Source organism: Brassica napus, chromosome C8 (genome assembly GCF_020379485.1).
Source record: "Brassica napus cultivar Da-Ae chromosome C8, Da-Ae, whole genome shotgun sequence".
Taxonomy (NCBI): Eukaryota; Viridiplantae; Streptophyta; class Magnoliopsida; order Brassicales; family Brassicaceae; genus Brassica; species Brassica napus.
The window spans coordinates 35,349,351-35,370,920 of NC_063451.1; the positions used below are offsets into that span (position 1 = coordinate 35,349,351).

General features: G+C 35.5%; 2 protein-coding genes, 2 long non-coding RNA genes and 1 pseudogene across 8 annotated transcripts; 2 read left to right on the forward strand and 3 right to left on the reverse strand.

The window, feature by feature from the left end:
* Window positions 1-704: 704 nt before the first annotated feature.
* LOC106367756 (prosaposin-like) lies at window positions 705-2,404 on the forward strand. 2 transcript variants are annotated; one of them, XM_048764552.1, is made up of 6 exons: window positions 705-899; window positions 1,030-1,129; window positions 1,316-1,464; window positions 1,587-1,784; window positions 1,895-1,954; window positions 2,068-2,404. In XM_048764552.1, exons 2-6 carry the CDS (start codon window positions 1,036-1,038, stop codon window positions 2,209-2,211), a joined length of 645 nt encoding a protein of 214 aa, XP_048620509.1. In that variant the 5' UTR covers window positions 705-899; window positions 1,030-1,035; the 3' UTR covers window positions 2,212-2,404. The 2 variants fall into 2 exon arrangements, with proteins under 2 accessions (XP_048620509.1, XP_048620510.1); XM_048764553.1 differs by lacking the exon at window positions 705-899 and adding an exon at window positions 964-976.
* On the reverse strand, window positions 2,375-3,696 carry LOC125591106. Its single transcript, XR_007327093.1, has 2 exons — window positions 2,606-3,696; window positions 2,375-2,499 (listed from the first exon to the last, which is right to left on the reverse strand). It is a non-coding gene; the product is annotated as an uncharacterized LOC125591106 (long non-coding RNA).
* Window positions 3,697-6,548: 2,852 nt separating this feature from the next.
* LOC125591107 lies at window positions 6,549-10,946 on the reverse strand. Of its 4 annotated transcripts, none has more exons than XM_048764555.1 (9): window positions 10,508-10,945; window positions 9,993-10,112; window positions 9,703-9,816; window positions 9,536-9,618; window positions 8,216-8,339; window positions 8,015-8,096; window positions 7,802-7,919; window positions 7,569-7,717; window positions 6,549-7,435 (listed from the first exon to the last, which is right to left on the reverse strand). In XM_048764555.1, exons 5-9 carry the CDS (start codon window positions 8,223-8,225, stop codon window positions 7,309-7,311), a joined length of 486 nt encoding a protein of 161 aa, XP_048620512.1. In that variant the 5' UTR covers window positions 8,226-8,339; window positions 9,536-9,618; window positions 9,703-9,816; window positions 9,993-10,112; window positions 10,508-10,945; the 3' UTR covers window positions 6,549-7,308. The 4 variants fall into 4 exon arrangements, with proteins under 4 accessions (XP_048620512.1, XP_048620514.1, XP_048620511.1 ...); XM_048764557.1 differs by having other exon boundaries at window positions 6,549-7,192; window positions 7,298-7,435; window positions 8,216-9,618; window positions 10,508-10,944; XM_048764554.1 differs by having other exon boundaries at window positions 8,216-9,618; window positions 10,508-10,946.
* Window positions 10,947-13,537: 2,591 nt separating this feature from the next.
* Window positions 13,538-15,729, reverse strand: LOC125591108 (annotated as a pseudogene).
* Window positions 15,730-16,196: 467 nt separating this feature from the next.
* On the forward strand, window positions 16,197-21,050 carry LOC125591109. The gene is made up of 2 exons (XR_007327094.1): window positions 16,197-18,748; window positions 18,842-21,050. It is a non-coding gene; the product is annotated as an uncharacterized LOC125591109 (long non-coding RNA).
* The last annotated feature ends 520 nt before the right edge of the window (window positions 21,051-21,570 follow it).

Here is a 21,570-nt window from a genome sequence, read left to right on the forward strand (position 1 = left end):
TAGGATGTTTGGGTAGGATTTCTTAGTTAAAAAAATTAAAACCCAAATCTCATAGTTTTAGGTGATATTCTAGAGTAGTTTAACAAAAATCACTTAAGGAGAGTGTATTGAATCTGAAATTTGAAGTAATTTGATTTTTAACGAGATTGTAGATGATTGCAGAAGAATTAGAGAATTTGGTGTGATTTTTGTTAAAACATTCTAGAATCTCATCTAAAACAGTGAGATTTAGATTTTTATTTTTATAACTAAAGAACTCTTCTCAAACACTCTGGAAACAATTAAAATACTCTAGAATTTCCAACTTAAATTTTATTCAATAACAGTGGATTTCAGAGTATTTTATGAAATGACAAGTTAAATAACATTGGATTTTAAAGTGTTTTTTAAAATCCACGTTTGTATAACAGCAGATTTTTCATTTTAATACAAATCACTTGAAACTCTTAGTTGAATACATCCCCGTAAATCTCTGCAACTTATTAAAATCATCTAAAATCCCATTAAAAATCAAATCACGTTAAATTGAATACATCCCCTTAACTGTAATAGACTGTTTGATCTGATTTTCTCCCGCATAATATAATCTGTTTGATTCGAATGATCTGCTTTACTTTTCCCATTCGAAACATTAATAACACCTCGCCTAGTAGATAAAACCTAAAAGAAATAAATAATAGTTTGTCGGCATATATGTATTCGAATATAATAATAGCAACAAGGTGATGATAACGTGAACGGATGATTGATTGCTTGTGGTTTGAGAAAACCTCTCTCAATTATTTATATTCAGACGCAAACAACCAATTCGAACGGATCTGCTTGTGATTGAAACCTTCTTCTTCTTCTCCCAAGCCAGAGTCTGCTAATCATTAGTTTGTCTTCATTTTTCTGGAAAGGTAAAAACTCTGTCTTTTTTTATCTCAGGTTGAATTTTCTTACCATGTTGACTCTAGTTCCGCGCAGATAATCTCAGGTAAAGAGTTTTTGCTTGAATCTTTTCTAACCTTCTCATCTTCTGGACCACAGGAATCAATGGGACCAAAAGCTGGAACGTTGGTTATTTTCTTGCTGGGGTTGACCTTGCTTTCCGACGCTAGATCTTTCCTTCACTCTTCCCTAGACTCAGGTACCAATACTAAGACCAATATTTCGGGTGAAAACACCACCTCTATCTGATTGATGCTATAGAAGCTGCTTCCACTTAAGAGTTCCGTTTTAATGAAATAGTTTGGCTTCGATCCCCTCAAAGTATGGCTCAGATAGTCAGATGGTTCAAGACTTTTCAACCTTTTTCTTTTTGACTTTTGTGCAGAGAAAGTTATAAAGAATGAAAAGGTTTGCACTCTGTGTGAGGAATATGTTAACGTTGCTATCAGCTACCTTGAGAATAACCAAACACAAGCACAGATAATCGAGGACCTTCATGATCGGTGTTCCCGTATGCGCGGTTTTGCACAGCAGGTTTGATAAACTTTTGCATTTGTTTTTTTTTTTTGCCTCAGACCGTCTCTGTTGCTTCTGTGTATTAATATATCATAACAACTGTCTTGAACTGAATGATGATATGTTTTTTAATGATGCAGTGCGTAACTTTGGTTGACTATTATGTCCCTCTTTTCTTTATACAACTGGAGTCGTTTCAACCTGAAGATTTCTGCAAGAGGATGAATCTTTGTGACAAAGTGGCTGCTCTTGTAGAAGAAGCCCGTCAGGATAGCTGCGCTGTATGCCACAAGACTGTTTCAGATATTCTCATCAAACTCCAAGATCCCGACACACAGGTTAGGACTTAGTAGTAATAACTACAAGATGATGAACATTATCTATGCGTTCTGTGTCATAGACTCATCATAGTTGATATACTGACATTGTTTTCGCTTTGATTATCCAGCTGGATATAGTTGAGCTACTTCTCAAGGGATGCAAATCGTTCAAGAACCATGAGAAGAAGGTTAGAATTAATCAAGTTTCAATATATAACAATTCAACTTAATAACCCTGCCTGGATGTGTTTCCTTTCTGATTTTCTCATTTTTACCATGTTGTGTATATGTTATATTACAGTGCAAGAAGTTGGTGTTCGAGTATGGACCTCTGATCCTAGTAAATGCAAACGATTTCTTAGTGAAAAATGACGTCTGCAAACTCTTACGCGCATGTCCAGACGAGAAAACGGTTCTAACGCAGCCCGGGACGGCAGATTCTTGAATGTTAAAATGATGGTTGCAGGAAATCCAACCGCTGTGTGTTGTGCATAAGAACAGTTGGAGACTTTGTGAACTGTCTGCATGTATGGACTTAGACACACGTTCTATTCCGTAAACGTTTCTTTACGTTTGTGTATATGATGATTGCTACAATTGCACCTCTATAATAAATTAATTGTATCCTATTCAGGTTATTGACATGTTAAGAACAATGTGAGAGAGTACATTTGTTGGAGACAGGGTTTTATCCAACTTCATACTCCACCGTTTCGATCTCCCTCGTCGACACCTATAAAAAAAGAGATCATGAGAAAGAAGAAGGGCATCCGATTTTCTTCCATACTAGACTTTATTCTCAATACTTCTATATTCTTCTTTAGTTCTTTATATCGGACCTCTGACCAGGCTGTAGCCGATCTGTATTGTAGAACTTCTATAGGTGCCTTGGTGAGACGACACCTTTTGCCGAAAGAAGCATCTTTTGAGTTCACTCGTTGTGCCTTATGTGACCTTAAGCACGACCTTTTTGGATCGAATGTCGGGTCCTTCCCGCAAACACTTGAGAAGCACAAAAACTACCAAGCATCCTAAAAACACTCAAATTGGTTAATGATAAACAAAATCACTCGGACCTAATATGGATTCTGAAACATGATAAGTCGAAGCACGTTCGCATCTTATTTAACCCATCAATAAGCCAGGCCTTCCCGCGACCGGTGTTGTCACTTTTACATATCAATCAAAAGCCTTGGAATACATAAACATAGTATCCATTTGGATAAAAAAATCTTATCTTGACCAAAACCGCCTGAAACCTTCAACCTCTCTCTCTCTCTCTGAATCAAATCGATCTATATCCATTGCATCGATGTCCGCCTGGAATTCCTTATGAGCTTGAAACCATATCTCCTGATCTGCCTCGAAACCAACTCTATCCCCCTTGCTGATAGCTCGTCAATCAGACCAGTCTGAGAAACCATCAGGGACATCAACAAGGCGCTCTTCTGAACAACCTCGGAGTCGACCAGAGCCCTCATGATCTTGTCAAAACAAAGCTTGTACTTCTCAACCACCACTTGACGGGTTCTCTTTGATCTTCTCATCTTTGATCTTCTCGGTGACCTCCAGTTGGCCAAGCTAAGTTTCCAGAGCAATTAAAGGGCCTCCTTCTCGGCGGCTATAGTTGTTTTCCTCGAGCTTCTCAGATCTTTTACTCATAGAAGGTGCGATTACTGTTCACCTACCCCATGTGCTGCCCAACAAACAATGCCGGTCTCAAAAAAACACAGAGACAAAATTACATTACAAAATTATTAAATCAAGACAAGATCGGTAGCCCTGCGACGGATCCGGATATCCGGGAAATTTAGGGTATCCGGATCCGGATCCATCGGATCCGTGGATTTAATATCCGGATCCGGATTCGTGGTTTACGGATATCCGGGTTTCGGATATCCGTCTCGATATTCTATTATCCGCGGATATCCGGATCCGGATCCGTCAAAATAATTAAAAATAATTTTTTTTAATATAATACATAAATTAAATATTTATAAATATATTTATATATGTTTATAATATTGTAAAAACTAAAATATAATATTATAAAATTAATTCATGTATAAATATTAATATATCAAATATAAATATTAATAAAATATAAAAATTTAATGTATTTTAAAAATACGGATCCGGATCCGGATATCCGGACCTAAAAATTAAGATATCCGGATCCGGATTCGGTTTGCACGGATCCAAGATTTTACTATCCGGATTCGGATCCGGGCACCCCGGATATCCTATTTTCGGAGCGGATCCGGAGCGGATCTCGGATCGAATCCGGATCTCGGATAATAAGTCCCAGGATTTTGTTTACTGAAAATGATAAATATAATTAAATTATATTTCGAATTTTATAATGCCATATTTGAATATATTTATTTTAATGATGATTTATGAGTTATTTCCATATTCTAAAAAAAAAATTCAAAAATATAAATTAACATTAAATGTAATGTATGAGTTATTAAGATATTTAAAATGTTTACCAAAAATATACATTAACATTAAATTTAATATATGAGTTATTACCATATTTAAAATGTTTACCAAAAAAATAAATTAACATTAAATGCAATTGTCAACATTTATAAGACATGTCATCAATTTCAGTAATCATGTCATATTTGTTTTGTGAAATTAATTGTAAAAATGACACGTGTCAAAATCACTTCGCAAATATAATATAGGGGATAACAGTCTTAAATATTCGAAAGTTATAGAGTGATAGATTAACATATTATGGCAAGATTAGTTAGTGGAATGAACATTTGTAAAAGAAGTAGAGTAAGCCACAAAAGGGTTTGGCTGAGGATTGAATTTTTAAACTCCCAATTAGGTATGAGAAAAGATCAACAGCATTAAAACATTGCATAAGGTTAAGGAAACCAAACATTTCCTATATTTATATTGTTAAGTAACCTCAGATGCCTACCACTTCGTGTTGCATTTGTGTTAATTCTATACAGTATAACGTCTATAAATTAATTATGTTGGGCTTTTGAAATTTTATTAATTTATAGAGATATTAATTTACAAATAAAAATTTTATTTAAATTTTTTATTTTAAGATATATTTATTTTAATATAAGAAAAATATTTTAAGACATTAATTGTTATTTTTATATTTGACATTTTTATTAATTTTATTATATTATTTGGTGTATATAATATATATTGTATAGAATTTAAATGTGGTTATAGATATAATATTACTAAATATCATCAAAAATATATTAAGTGTTAACAAAATTTAAAAATAATTCCATTGTGAATATAAAACAAACAATATAATAATAAGTTTTTATTTATATAAAATATGTAAATGATTAATTTATAATTTTAATGGGAACATATATTTACATAAAATTTTCTAAAAAGTTATTATCTTATTATTTTGTTGATTTATGTCAAATTTTGAATCGCTCAAAGTTAAAACCAAAAAAATTTATTAATTTATAGAAATTATTAATTTATTGAGTATTATAGAAGTTCTACTGTATTTATATTGTTAAGTAATCTCAGATGCCCACCACTTCATGTTTCACTTCTGTTAATTTGATTTAATCTACTACAAAAGCAGACAGACGTCTGATGGATCTATAATATTTTAGACACTTAAATATGTAACTGCTGGTGGATTGTGTTACTAAATACATGGTTGGCTTAAAGAGAAATATTTCGAAATATTCTTATATTAGTAGTGCAAAGAACTCAACCAACATACGTAACAGTTTTTTTTTGTCATTTGGAAAATTAAGATTAGATCAAACATTCGGTTACACACATACAATAAAGACATTGTCTGAAGCTAAGAGCCGGCGAGGTAATATATACCTCCCAGAGCCAATAGATGAACAAAACACAACCCCCAAAGCTAACAACAACAAAGAAAAAGAAAGATGTCGAGAAACAGGATAATAGAATAAAACAACAGGAGAGGAGGCTTCAACCTTGTATCCAAAGACGAGGTTACCTGGCGAGAACTCATCAACAATAACCTCAAAATAAGAAGAGCAGCGAGATAACCTGGAAGCACACGAACATCACCAAACATAAACTGGGTCGAGAGAGGTTTGAATCCTTAACCGTCGCTATGAACACCTTTCAATCCTAACTAAGACTTGCCATTGGACCTTGAGTAGGTTCTCTACGCGCCTCATACGCACCAAACACCCCACGGCAAAGCCTATAAAAGCTTCCCGAACACACGTCTTATTCACACAGCCGGTAACCTGATGAAAACCACTCCAACACCAGGACTATTACTAACAGAACGGCGGAAATCGACCAGCAAAGAAGCATTAACTCCAAATACACAGGTATCTCCATCCTATCCTCACAAAACTAGAATTGAGCTTGCAACAAGGCTCTGACCAATAAAGATTAACAACCACCAGAGATAACTCCAGAGAAAGGGGAGACACTCCCAAGCCTAGGTAAGTCGCCAACCCACAACCGCATCTAAAGCTCACAAACCCCTCCACAAAGACCAATGCTGCTTCCAAATCATCCATGCCGACATCGAAACAAACAGAGCCCAGATCTACAAAGAGAAAAACGAAATCTGACACAGATATATCTTAAAAGCCGACTCCCTTACCCTTCAAACCGAAGACGTCTTGTCGATGCTCCAACAAGAAGCCCCAGACAGCCAAATCTAGCTCTCCCGGAGCAGATCTAAAATCCAACGCCGAACAGACCCCAACCAGAGACACCAGACATATTGACGCCATTAACTAAGAGGAGGAGGAGAGCAAAAATAAAAGGAGAAGAGAGAAGAGAGAAGAGAAGCAGTCAGCGGCGACCAGAAAGGCCGAACGCCGGTGCTCGATGTTTCTTCTTCAAGATCGCTCTTTTTTTCTCTTTACGGGAGCGGCGACCTGAAAAACTGCTCAATGTTACATACGTAACAGTTTGCAAATGGCAAAATGCCAAAGCATTATTTGATTTAGAAAAACGACAGCAACATGATAAAAAAAGGCTTCCATATTCATCTTTTCCGTACGGGACTTCTTAGCAGCAGGCTCAATTGTCTTGAGCTTTGGATTCTCAGATATGAAGCCATCAACTTCAGGGAGGTTCCCCAGTGTGCAGTATGTAACTCACGGTTTCTCCTTCGCATTGTTGTTGCCTAGCTTAGCAGAAGCTGAGGCAACTGAGATGGCTTCAGGCATATTGTCTTTGGGCCCATCATCTCTTCCTTGCTAATGATATTTGCAAACGCTTAATCAGTCAGCGAATTAATGTATATTCCAATTAGAAAAAAATATACATCAACACCAAAATCAAGACGCTAAGGTCTGACGCTTTGATGTAAAATTAAAATGAAAACAATTTCAGCTGAAAATGTAAGTATTCATGATAATCTCAATGATTAAAGATGGGTACTTGTTATCCTGCTGCTCAGCAAAACCTCCACCCTGAACATGGGAAATAATGTTTTTTCAAAAAAATTACCACCGGAAAAGATGAAATTTATTTATTTTGGTAAATATGTTAAGTAGGAAAAGGTGAAATTTATTAACTTATAGGAGGATTAGTTGAAATTGAACCATGTGTTACCCAACTTCAGAAGCGTGGACGTTGTCAGCTTGATCATCTCGGAAAAAGCTGCGAAGATAGCTTCCTCGGTTTCATCTGAAATGGTCAACTCCACACGGTACCTGACGAACATTACCATGAGACATGGCACAGAAAAAAGAGTTAAAATTTACTGTCTAGGCTGGTGTAGAGAATGGTAACTGTTTGTTAAGCCATATGTTCGTTTCACAGTTTGTTAAGCCAAACATTAGTTACCTGAGGGAAGCAACAACATTTGGGTTAGCGCAAACAGTGCGTGTGAATGAAGATTCACCCTGCAGAAGCTTCTTAGAGCAACCAATGTAACACCAGCCTTTGTCAGTTTGAATTCCCATAACTTTGCCAATACAAAGGAAGTCGATTGCCTAGATCACATATCACAACAACAGAATATCATTAAGGATCAAGCATGTGCTGCAGGTAAGTTAATAATTAGAGTAGTATGACACGTGAAATTGTGTTGTGGTGACATATTCATTCAGCTCTGAGACGGTGAGGGTTTCAAATTTCTTCCCATGAGGTAACTTTGTTGGGCTTGTTGGCGCTGCTGAGCCATCAGTAGCCAATCTAATGTGTTTCATAGCGTTTAGTAAGTTCACTATGAGTACTGGGAATAATTATACACAGTAGAATAATCAAATGAATTGTTGGAGATAATTTACCTCTCATAATAACACTGTTTTGCAGCTGTTTCCAAGTCTAAGTAGATATGAGTCTCAGATGTTGCGTTTGCGAATAACCACCCTGAGAGAAAAAGCGCAAATGAAGATGATTGGGGCTCAACTATATATCTATTATACCAACCTATGCACACCTATTGTTTACTTAAGCAGTAGATAAAGTTTGAAATAAGAAAACCTAACCTCCAACCATTTCAGGATTGACGTATGTAGCTACAACAACCCTTGGTTCGGTATCAAAACTTGTAAACTTTTATGAAATTTGTAGGCTAGGTCGTCAAATAAACTTAGGCAGATAGAGACATCCCTGCAAAATACAAAGTGGGTGAGTGGTAATGCGGTGCGCCTATTCTTGTTTCATAGGAGTTAAAATCACCCTTCCATCTGAACTGTTGTCTTGCAAGTCGTCATTAAAAGAGCTTCTGATGCTGTCAATGTTAAGGTAGATGGGCTTCCAACCTAAAACCAATTGGTGATAAGTGGAGTGGTCCATCTATCTTATATATTACTAAAGATCCTTTCCAATTACCGATGTAGGACCTTTGTCCCTAATACGCCCCCTAATTATCTTATATATTAGGGACAAAGGTCTCACATCGGTAGTTGGAAGGGATCTTTAGTAATATATAAGATAGATAGGCCACTCCACTTATCACCTATTGGTTTTAGGTTGAAAGCCCATCTAGCTTAACATGGTATCAGAGACCGATCCACGCAGTCCAACCCGATCCATATCGACCCGGCCCAAAGTTGGCCCTCGATCCTTGCCCAAACATTCCGAGATTGACGCTTAAAGAACCATCATCTCGAGGGGGCGTATTAGGGACAAAGGTCCCACATCGGTAGTTGGAAGGGATCGTTAGTAATATATAAGATAGATGGGCCACTCCACTTATCACCAATTGGTTTTAGGTTGGAAGCCCATCTAGCTTAACAGTATTAGGGACAAAGGTCCCACATCGGTAGTTGGAAGGGATCTTTAGTAATATATAAGATAGATGGGCCACTCCACTTATCACCAATTGGTTTTAGGTTGGAAGCCCATCTAGCTTAACATGGTATCAGAGCCCGATCCACGCAGTCCAACCCGATCCATATCGACCCGGCCCAAAGTTGGCCCTCGATCTTTGCCCAAACATTCCGAGATTGACGCTTAAAGAACCATCATCTCGAGGGGGCGTATTAGGGACAAAGGTCTCACATCGGTAGTTGGAAGGGATCTTTAGTAATATATAAGATAGATAGGCCACTCCACTTATCACCAATTGGTTTTAGGTTGAAAGCCCATCTAGCTTAACAGTCAAGTCTCCAATAATGTTTATGAAAATTCAAGTTGATTACGCTCAGATATTGGAAAACTATAGTTAGTCTATTTAGGTTAAAAAAAAAACAGGAGGTGAGTGCTCGTGTTAGCCAATGATAATATTTAGTCATGGTTGAGAAGCCTAAACATTTCATCAGGTATAGGATAGCGAGGGGGAGCCAGAGATTTTGAAGACATACAATAACCTCTTGGCCTTTATGCTTCAGCAGGGGTTATTTTTTTCTCCAGATGCTTGAGGACCCTATATCTCCACAGCACGTCTCTATTAATAAGAAGAACAATCAAAAGCAACCCAAAGCTTGACAATAATATCTATATTTTAACAAAGGACACATCTAGGAGAAACCTCAAGCTGAAAGGAGTGAACAAATCTCTTCTTGTGCCAATGGTGTACATCATCTGTTTCTTAGCTCTCCATCTTTCAAACCGTGAGTATTAAGGCTGTTACTTGCCAAATCACCTAAGAAAAAGTGAATGACCAAATAAATATACTTGCTCTAGATCATTAAGTAAAAACATAGATATTTAGTCAAAGAAGGAACTGATGTTAAGAAGGCTTTAAGTCAAGGTGAAGAAGTCATTTCAAGAGAAGCAAACATGATGGCAGCAATGAGAGAAGGTAAGAGATCGAGTCACCTAAGGATTGTTTCTTGTAGTAAATGAAACTGATTCTGAATGGCTGATTGTTTTTGCACGAGTAGATGTTTGCGGTCGTCTTTTTATGATGAAGAGTTCTAGTGAGGTCCAAATCTGCAACTGTTCAGTGACAAAGCTATTACCTACAATCTATTGAACAACTCAAAAACAAATAATTTCTCAAGCCAAACAAAAAAAAAAAAGGATCATGAGCAAGAGGGGAGGTTGCGACAGGGATTCAGTGATCGTCGGCGAGAATATTATAGATGTTATATTGAAGGGAGGCTCTTTCCAAGGGAAATATCTGCGGAAAATACATCTTTCCATCGAATATGAGTGCCCAAAAGATAAACTTGTAGGTCTTGATCCACTGAATGTGTTAAATCAGAGTAGAAAAAAATCTGACTTCGTTAAGAAATATACACAAAGAGAGTTCAAATAACATATTCTTTTTCTATACCCAGAATTCTAAAGATTATTTCATCCTTTCATTTAAATCAAATGAGAAAATTTACCTGTAAATCTCCACGAAGTACAGACTTGGCATCTCGAAGGGGAGACTCGACGGTAACAAGAGGGAGTCTCGAAAGATTGTCTTTCTCAAGTTCGTAGCTTATTAAAGACGACGATGAGATCGATGAATTTAAGAGAACTAAAGAGGCATAGCAGTTCAAGATTGAATGAATGCCATAACTGCTGTATACGTTTCTCAGAAGCATCAATGAGGACGAGAAGCTGGACCGCGAGCGTTTCACACAGAGAAGACGGTCGGGCAAAAATCATCAACATCTGCGTTGGACCCCATTACATTAAACAATTACAACTTTATTGAAGTTCACATGCTTTTAATGAAAAGGGCACGTGTTCAAAGAAGGAAGGAGGTGGCTTCATCCAACTTTATTCTAACTAGAGATTTTTTCCTGTCTTATAAATTTATTTTATTTATAATATTATTTATCGTTTTTTTCTTTTACATTAACTTCTTATTTTTTTCAATGTTAGATTTTCTTAATTTAAATTTATATATTTATAATTTTTCATTTTTCTTGTTGTAGATGGAGAATTATATTTTTTATTGATGGTTTTTTGTATTTGACATAAATTTTTTGAAAATTTTAAATAATATTATATATAGTACGATTAGCACATTCAAGAAGATAAACATATTAAGGCACATGCATAGTTTTAAGCATTATATATGTATATATTATAAGTTTGAAACATGTAAATGCATTCTAAAGCTAAATATTTGTTCTAAGTTTACATAACTTATCGAAAGTTTTATCTCTTTTTAAATTCAAATCACAAAAAAAAATAACAAAAAGTCAGTATAGATGGATTTTTTGGACTTTTAAATCAACACTGAGAAATTACATGAATCAGATAACAACAGTTTTATAAACAACTGGATAAAATTTGACCGAGCCAAAGATTTTCACACAATATGTTCTTTCTTCTTCAAATTGCGAAGAGCCTATAGGCTCAAGAAAAAAATCATAATTTTTGTTTTCACTTATATAATATTTCTTCTCCTTTACACACAGAGTTTATTACATTGCTATAAGCAATGGAGAACTCTATTCATATAAGATTCACATCTATGCATTTGGACAAAGAAGAATTTTAGCCATCTTTAGTTTCGAAATGGACCAACTTCAGTCATATACACTATATTTTCTCTATGATTCAAATCTTACAATTTTAATATATGTGCAGATTTCCAAGTGAAAAAGCACGCACGCCATCTATCATTCAACCTATTACTTTTTTCAAAGTAAACACTATAATCCTCATTTGGTTAACTCCACAAACTAATCTCTTTGGATTAGTTTACTAAAAAATATGGATACTAATATCAAAAAAGAATATAAAAACTATCAACAACAAATATTGGCACAAGACTATTTGGTTCAAGGAACATATTCCACGTAATGTATTTATATCTTGGTTGGCTTTGCGGAGAAGACTGACAACCAATGATCGCTTGAGGCGTTGGAGGTTAAATGTCTCAGGAACGTGCGTCCTTTGTAATATGGAAATAGAGACTCACCATCATCTCTTCTTTGAGTGCTCTTTCTCTCGCTTGATATGAGAGCCTTTTGCTGCTGAAGTTTGGATTTCTCCTCCGGCTGATCTACACTTTGTTGCAGCATGGACCAATCAACCTCGCGTCAATGCAGATGCGCATGCTACTCCAGTCATCAAGCTCTACTTTCAGTCAGCCATCTACCTGCTGTGGAAAAAGCGTAATGCTCGTGTGTTCACAGCTGTCTCCTCACCTTCGTCAGTCATCCTTGCCTCTCTCGACCGTATGATGCGTGACCGTCTCATCTCTTACCCGGCAAATTCTTCTTTCTCCTCTTCTCTACTTCTTTTTTATCTTTCTTGTATAAGACCTCTTTAAGGCTTTTTTTTTTACCTTAAGTTGTTGTTGGTTGTTTTTGTTTCCTTGGTGTAATAAGTTGTTTAAAAACAACAGTGTAACCTTTCAAAAAATGATAATCTTAACATCTTACAAAAAAAACAACAAATATTGACTTATTTATGTGAATATATATTTTATTTTAAATCATTTCAGTGGACGAAGAAATCACCATAATTTGTACAACAAATTTTCTTAGATTCACCTCATCATACTCACTATTTTACCATTTTAATTACATAATTTTACATGAGCTTCTTCACCCTCCCCGGTTATTTTCTCTTTATTTATAACTACAATATAAAGTTATAAACTATATATATTATAAATTAATAATTTATTTACCCTTGAAGTCTAACGATTAAAAATAGAACATAATTCAATATAGATATATGATTCTATTAATAAATTAGCAGTTACAAATTTGAAATTTTTAGAAATATCAAAAGTCATATGTTAGTTAATTATCTTCTAAATGACGTCTATTTCTAATTTTTTTTTGATGAGAATATTTTGACTGAGGTGGATAGTCCCAAAAACCTCAAATTTAGTATTTTTATATAGTAGGATATATACTAGTGGTATTCTAATTCATATTTTTTTTTTTAATGAATTCCATTTTTTGTGATCTATTTTATAGTGGTTAATGACATGAGTGTAAGTGATTTTTATTGATCGATTTAATAAAAATAGAATTAATAGCTGATAATTGTACCAAATTAAATATAGTTGAACTTAAAACATAAATTAAATTAATGTTCCAAAAGAAAAAAATATGTAAATGCATGTGTTTGCTACACGATGGTTGTTTGCTGTTTGTGTTATTCACATATGTTATTTGTTTTTTTGACATGTTTGTTATTGATGCCTTTAGAACTGAATTGTAATAGTGTGGTGGATTTATTCTTTTGGAGTCATATAAATTTTCCTTAATAGATATTTATTTGATTTTCGGTTAAAATTTTGAGTTTTTAGTGTATTGTATAAAATTTTATTTTATGTAGTATATATATTTGAGAAAAGAAAGTTAGACAAAAAGTAATTCTGAAAGAGTACTAATATTTTTATATTTGTGGCCAAATAAATCTACAAATAATTTTTATTCTTGAAGTACATAAAATTAATTGCCATCTAATGTTCAAATGCTAAGCAATAAAAAGTGATTCACCACGTATCAGTTGAAGTAGGTGAATTTAATCATTTGCTTATAGAAATAACAGTTTTTGTATATATTCTTGATGTTTAGTAATTAAGTTTGGGGGATAAACTTGGGGTTCCGTTCGCCAAACTAATTTATCATTACGTTTGTGCTGTTTATTAATTTTAACTATTTTATTTTATTTGTTTGGTTATTTGTAGGTTTTATTTAAAAATTAAGCTACTGTTTTATGCATTTGTATTTAGCTGGATTTTTCTATGTTATGTGCATGTGATACTAAGAATGTTGTTATAAATTAGGGTTTTTTTTTGTTTTTTAAGGAATATGATTAGTGTAGTTTTTTGGGATTCATGTTGCACTCAGACAGTTTATACCGGCTACTTATGTATTATAGGTACTATGTGTGGCTTCGTATGTCATTTGGGGGGTCTTAGTTATGGCTTTGCTTAGGTTGGTTTTTTTTTTTGACAGACCAATAAAAAAAGTTGCGATAGTAGTTGAAGTGAAAACAGAAGCAAAAACTCAAGTAAAAAAAAATAAAAATTTCTAGGGAAAACTGAAACAATAGCAATGTACCAACAATCCCAAAGAAAAGTAAAAAATTATAAATATTAATTAGAATCTATATATTCTATTTGAAAATGAGTAAAATTTAATTAGACTTGTAAATATATATAAAATTTGCAAATCAATTAAATTGCATAAATGATTGACACCCTTAAACTCTTGATAAAAATAAAGTAAAAATCAAAATTGAGCAGCAAACATATGCAGAGTCGCTCAATGTGGAGATTTTCCATGGATCCATTTTTAACTCTTGAAATAGATTTAAAAAAAAACATAAGTTTGAGAACTGATAAGCAAACTTAAGCAGCATGTTGGCCAGCGAGACTCTTCATGGCTTCTTCATTGATGGTAAGCTTAACACCTTAACCTTGCGAAAACACCCACGGCTTTGACCCTTTGCCTAGCGTGAATTCCTCAACCTTGTTGCAAACTCATGTCCTGTTGAGTCTCGGATGTGAATAGTTTCAAAGCTTCACTTATGCTTCACACTGTTTTTAATCACACTAACACGCCCTCTATTTGTACCTCCAGCCACCATGACAACATTGCCGACAGCAAACTTGATGAACTCAACAATCTTGTTCTCTTCCATGTCGATTTTAATGGTGTCATTACTAATGTGCGACCATCGTATGTGTTGATGAAAGGGATGCCCTTTTGTTCGAACTGTATAGTTCGAACCTTAACAGAGCTTAAATTGTAAGAAAAGAAACAAATCTTGTTGGTACACATACATGTCAAGCATTACTCTAAATTATGACAAGAGCAAGAGAGATCAAAACCTTAGCTTCCTCGTCCCTGATGGAGTGAACACGGAAACGTCCCTTGGTATTATAGAGAAGACGGAAGTTCTCGTAGCAGAAGATATACAAATGCACCACCAAGTTTGTCAAGCATCCAATGTTTAGGAGCATTGAGCCTCTTCATATGCTTATTTAAACCTCTCTCCTGTGTAATAACTAATAACCGGACATAACATAGAGCAGTACAAATGATATAGCCAGTGATAGATGTTCCACTGAGATCTAAGTAAGCCAGATCTAAGGAATAATATCCACTAAATGATCCCAACACCAAAGCCTTCTAAAAGCCTTCCCTGTAAAGGAAAGAAGTATCCTACAAAACCAGTATGATGTAAGGCCAATCTAACATTTTCAGAATGAGGTCAAATAAAGATACTGGAAAACAACAGACACTCACTTTTGCAAATGATATGCAAAGCCAACCAGCAATCATCAGAGACTGTCCAAGAAAACACACAGTTAAAGGGTTGAGTAAAGCAAGGAAGATGTCACTGATCAAGATTCAAAACAGAGTAATTTAATACTCGAAAACTAAACAATACCCCTTTTCGTCCAATATATTATACAATCTGACCACTGGCAATTGCAACAACCATAGCACCCTATTTAGATAGAGAACCAAACATAAAGTACTAACACATGGACAAGAGATCGAAGTCAGAAAAATAATAAACCAGACAGTTCTAGACAGAAAGATCGGTTAATTGCCTCACATACAGTTAAACTGAGATCTTTCGTGATTGCAGCTTCTGTTGGAGAAGAATAATCACACTGGACCCCAAGCGATACAAATCAGTCACAACTTTCTACAAATGGAAAATAAATAAGTTGAAAGGGTTGATTTTCTTCTTACAGTGAAACCGAATTGAATATAACCAAGAGCAGCGATCAGAACACATGCAAAAACATAGATAGAGCTGTTTCGGATAACTTGAGACGAACACATCGTACTCGACTCTCTTGAACCCATCTGGTACCAACTCCCTGTAAGTATGAAAGGTCATCCCAGGGCCTCACTCTACATTCTTAATCGTAATCTATATATTAGCTTCAAGCTTTAGCTTCAAGGCCTGAAAGAAAAGTCTTTTGGACTTTCTTGTTGGTATAGAGGATCTAGAAACTGGGTTTACGATGACAAAGCTTGGATATGAACGGATTAAGAGACGCAAAAAATGCCCCATGCGTATTGATGATGTGGCTTACCCAAGTCTCTTTTATTATATAAGATGATTGGATTAATGTAAATGAAAACGGAAACTGGAAACGTCACAGAAACGTTGGGATATGGTCAGTCCCGAAGGGGCACAGCGATGCCTCTTCGAACATGTATTGAAAGAAGCCCTAAATAAATCATGGTTTAGTTTGAGAAACAAAATAGTGGGCCGTAGTAACCTTTGACTAGTAAGTTCTCAACTTGGCGCCGTAGTTCTTCGTGTTCTTCTGGGCTTATCCTATAGTGTGCTAGATTTGGTAACACTACATTGGGGATAAGGTCGATATGGTGTTGAATATCACGAAGAGGTGGTAACCCTGCCGGAAGTTCATCCGGAAAGAGGTCACTGAACTCATCTAAAATTGGCACAAAGGCTGCTGGCGTAGGTTGAAGTTGTGGAGGAGGTAGAGATGTCGCGACCAAAGCAAAAATCGGAGGAGAATCATGAAGCTCGAGTTCGAATTGTGCTTTTGAGATGATCAAAAGATTTTGCTTAGTTTCCGATTGGGGAGAGTTGGTGGCGGTTAGATCTTTCTCCGGTGAAGGTAGCAAAGTAATCTTTCGTCCTTGGAATAAGAAAGAGTGAGTATTGGTTTTGCCGTTGTGAGTAACTTCTCGATCATATTGCCATGGTCGACCAAGAATGATATGTGACACATCCATTGGAGCGTTGTCGCAGTAGAAGGTATCTTTGTAAAAAGACCCGATCGAGAGAGTTATTGGGGTACGTTGCGAGACGTAAACCTCGGCACCAGTTTGCATCCATAAGAGATGGCACGGGTGCGGGTGTGCTTCAATTGGCAGTGCTAATTTTCGAACCGCTTCAGTGGAAACGACGTTTGCGGAACAACCTGAGTCGAAAATAAAACGACAAATCTTTCCTTTAACTGTACATGTCGAGCTAAACAGTGCTGTTCGTTGCCATGGTTCGCTAGTCTTGGGAGCCAAGCATTTACGACGGAGCATGAGGAACGTTCCTGTGTCGCCAGTTACCTCTTCTTCTTCTACTTCTTCCTCATAGTCTTTGTCATCATCATACACAGGGTCGCCTATGATATCTTTGTCACTTGCAAGTAAGCCTCGTCGCCCAAGCGTTGGACAAGCTGAATATGGCCCCGTTCTCCACAAGTAAAACATCGCAGAGTGTTGGGACGCGATGGACGTGCTTCTATTGCTGCGGGGGCTACTTGCTCGCCGGTTTTGGCGTGTTGTCCATTGTTCGTTGTAGTTGTGTCGCGTGCCGTCGAAGACCTGGTGTCGTCATTGACCGGCGTGTTTCGCGGTCGGGAGTTTCCGGTCCATTGATTAGCTCCTACACGTGTTTGTTGTTCGACAAGCAGTGCTCTTTGGCGAGCTTCCGAAACAGAGCAAGGATCAAACTGATGGAGAATATTTTGTAGTTGAGGTCGCAAACCCGCGATGTAACGTGCTACTAGTTGATCTTCCGAATCCTGAATGTCGACTCTTGTAAGGAGTTGATAAAATTCGTTAGAATAATCCTCGACAGAGCGTGATGCTTACCGGATATTATGAAACTTCTGGAACAGGAGACGCTCAAAATTATGCGGGATAAAAGATTTCCGCATATGTTTCTTAAGCTTGTCCCACGAAGTGGTTTTTTCCTTCCCACGGCTAGTTCGTGTTAACTTTAATTGATGCCACCATGAGGCAGCGTGGCCGCGGAAACGAGTTGTAACAAGAGGTACTCGCTTCTGTTCTGGAACGTCCTTGAATTCGATAAATTCGTCGACAGTAACAAACCAGTCGAGTAAATCCTCTGCGCCTCCATGGAACTCGAGGATATCAATTTTAATACCCGAATTCCAACATCGATCGTCGTTGTTGCGGTTGTGTTGCTCCTGACGGTGATCATGTCGGTGATTGTTATCGGCGAAGGGATTGTCTTCATCGTCGGCCTCATCTAGGTCGTCAAAGACGGGGTTGTTGTGGCGTTGTTGTCGTTGCGGTGCCTGTGCGCAGGGAGCTTCAGCGTTTGCGGCGTTGGCTGCGAAGGCCGCTTGCACACCAGCCTGTACACCAGCCTGAATTGCATCAGTCATCGTTCGACGTATATTGTCTTGAAAGTTTTCCTGAAAGTCCTCCAGGAATTGTTGCATCTGTGCCGACTCGTTGGTTGGACGAGGAGCCATTGAAATCTAAGATCGTAAAACTACGATTAAAATCGCAGTCTAAGATCTCTGATACCAACTAATAGAGCGGAAGTAACGATAGTAACCGATAACGCAAAGATAACGTTGAATTCTAAGAATGCCCGCTAACTTGCCTTCTTAAGATCTGTTGAATTCTTAGAGAATGCCCAGAAACTAAGGTTTCAAGAGTTGTTTAAAACAAAGCCCTTAAGTTTTTATAAATCAATAATCAAAGTTGTGTCTTCTTACAAATCAAGAAATCACATTATATAGAGAACTAAAGACTCAAAGCCATCAAAGAAAAGGAAATCTAACATACTTAGAAAAGGAAAGCAAAGATAATTAGGAAAAGGAAATACGAAAACCAAAGCACCACAGAGTAAGGATGCGCTACATCACAGGTTTAGATGCTTTGAAGAACATGGCATCTGATATGAACGAGGTGAGTTTCTTGAACTACATCTATTATAACAGACTTCCAACTTATTCAGTATTTGAGCTGATGAACCATGTCACGTGACACTGATAAATGCAGGAGCTGGACCGTCAAGTTCCTCTGATGGATGAAATTGACTCAAAGGTAGTCAATATGGCCAGTCAATTCAGAGCGTAAGTGGAAAGGTCATTACTTTAAAAGAATGTTATGGTTTGGTTTCATTTTGGTTAGTTAGTGTTGTTTGTGGTGTATGTTATTGAGCTAGAGCCTTCTGTTTATGTCTCAGCAGGTAGTGGACTTGGGAGTGGAAGTGTTGTTTGATCATGGACTGAAATTTTGCATGTTTGATTGACAGAGGTGAGATAGCGAGTCACGGACTTGGGAGTGGAAGTCTTGTAATGTTTTGTATTTTTATGTGTCACGGACTAGAAAGTCTCGTGTGCCTCTTTGTAATTTTATGTGTTAACAGATTTGGTAATAAAATATCAGCTTCCCTTTTAAAGGCTCGTGTGTCATTCTTGAACCATTCATCAGCTTCTCTCTTATTCCAATTGTCATTCTTGTTTTTCTTTTTACAAAATTTTACTCAAAACCTCCGTATTCAGCTTATGTCTCATTGCATTCTCCTTCCTTTCTTCAACTAATCAAATTTTTCATCACAAAGTCTAAGTAAAACACATATAAACACACATATGGCATCTTCTTTTCAAAACACTTTTGAGGGATCATTTGACGAAGATTTTCATGTTTATTATACTAATCTTTATTTTATGTGTTTTTTAAATTTATGTTTTAAATGTTATTTTTAATATGTTTTATTTAATAAATATTTTTTTTTAAAACTTAATTTTTTTTAAGAATCCTAAATTAAGAAACTCCCATTGAACCACTTAAAATGGGAGTTTCTTAACTAAGAACACTTAGTTACAATTTATTCATGAAAAATTATTAAGAAACTCATTAAGTGTGATAGAGATAATCATGCTCTTAATTATAACTTTTTTATGTTTCTCCATTCCTAACCACCACTTTATAATTATGCCATCAAGCCTTTGTTAATGTCAATTTTTGAAATTGATGAAAACTTAAATATGTATTTTCGAGTCATAATAGGTATATATAATTAAAACCCAAATTAGAACCGAAATCGAATTTAAAACGGGTTCAACCGGGTTATCAGTGTGTTACTATATATCCGAACCGCAGAGAGTAAACCCAAACCAAACTTTTATAATATCCTAATAAGATTAAATTTGTGCTCCCAGAAAATCTGAATTCAAATAATTAACTCCGAACTGAACTGATTAGACACTCAAACGCTTATGCCTACCAATTTTTTTACCCAAAATAATACATTAAAATTTTCTATTTTAATTCACCACGCTTAATGGTCCATCCAGGTTAGAGAATTTTGATGCGAGATTTGCACTGAGAGATTAAGAGAAGAGTAAGAATCGGTGAACTATTTTTTCAAAAAAAAAAAAAGAATCGGTGAACTAATTATATATAATATTATTACTTTTTCATTATGTGTATTGTTGCAATGTAGATTAACAGAAATAAAAATTTAGCTAATTAATTTAAAATAATTTTCTTAATTCTTGTTGTCTGAGTTTTTTTTTCTTGGGCAAATAACCGTAGCTACCATTCATCGCCCTAGTAAAGCTTAAGTCAACAATCTAGATACAATAGCCATTATTTGATAGAATATGACTTCCCAACATCAAAGAGAAACTAGTAAGGAACAACAGGCTAATTCTAAAAAGAAGGAAAAAAAAACACGCTAAACCGATTACAAACACACACCTTTATTACAAGAATTCCCTTCCCAAACACTTCTAAGCGACATATTATTTTTTAAAGCTGACATAAACATATATTTCATGTCTGTTATGACTTATGAGCTGCCCGTATTCCCATGTTTGCATCGGTTGTAGATGGTACATTCGCTGTTCTTCTGACTATAGATTGGGGTGCAGAGACGATTCATTGAAGACTTACATACCGGCTGAGGCTTCAAGTTGGGATAGGTTAAATAGTTCTTCTCATCCAGCACAAGGGAGACCCAAATTACTTCTTCACCATCTTCATGAACACCCGTGAGATTTTGCCAGCCATTTAGCATATTACCTGAGGTTGCGACGGCAAGGAGCAGAAGGACGGAAAAAGCTATTGACTTCATTTGTCCAACTATTTGTCTGGCTTTTTTTATCTTTGGTGGGAGAAGGGATAGGGAAGATAGATATAATGATAGACTGAAAACTTTGGGTGGTCCATATTTAATATGAACTTAATGATTGAATTATCATGTGCTGGAACGCAAGAAAGTAAATAATTGAAAATTAATATATAATATAAAAAAATTATTAGTTTTTTTGTTTAGATATCTTTTATTGTATAAATAAGTACGAATAAATTAAATTATTTTATTAAATAATATTTTTAACAATAAAATTAAAATAAAAAAATTAAAATAAAAAAATTAGTAAAATAATATTATCTGAGAAATCAGTTTTCAACGTGTCATTTTTAACTTCTATGGTGGTTGATTACACTCATATCCATAATGAATTGAATAAATTATAATAATTACCATTATTATAAAAATGAATTATTATAATCAATACATATGTGGGTCACCTTAATGAAATTTACATGCAATTTTCTTATTTTTAAGTATTTTCCTTTTTTCCGTATTTATAATTTTTTGATATTTGCTAGAATCCAATCTTACGTTAGAAAGGCAAAATCCTACATAATTTAAGATTATAGTAACTTTTGATAAGTATATCAATATACAATTTCTAAAAAATATCCTAACATTTTAT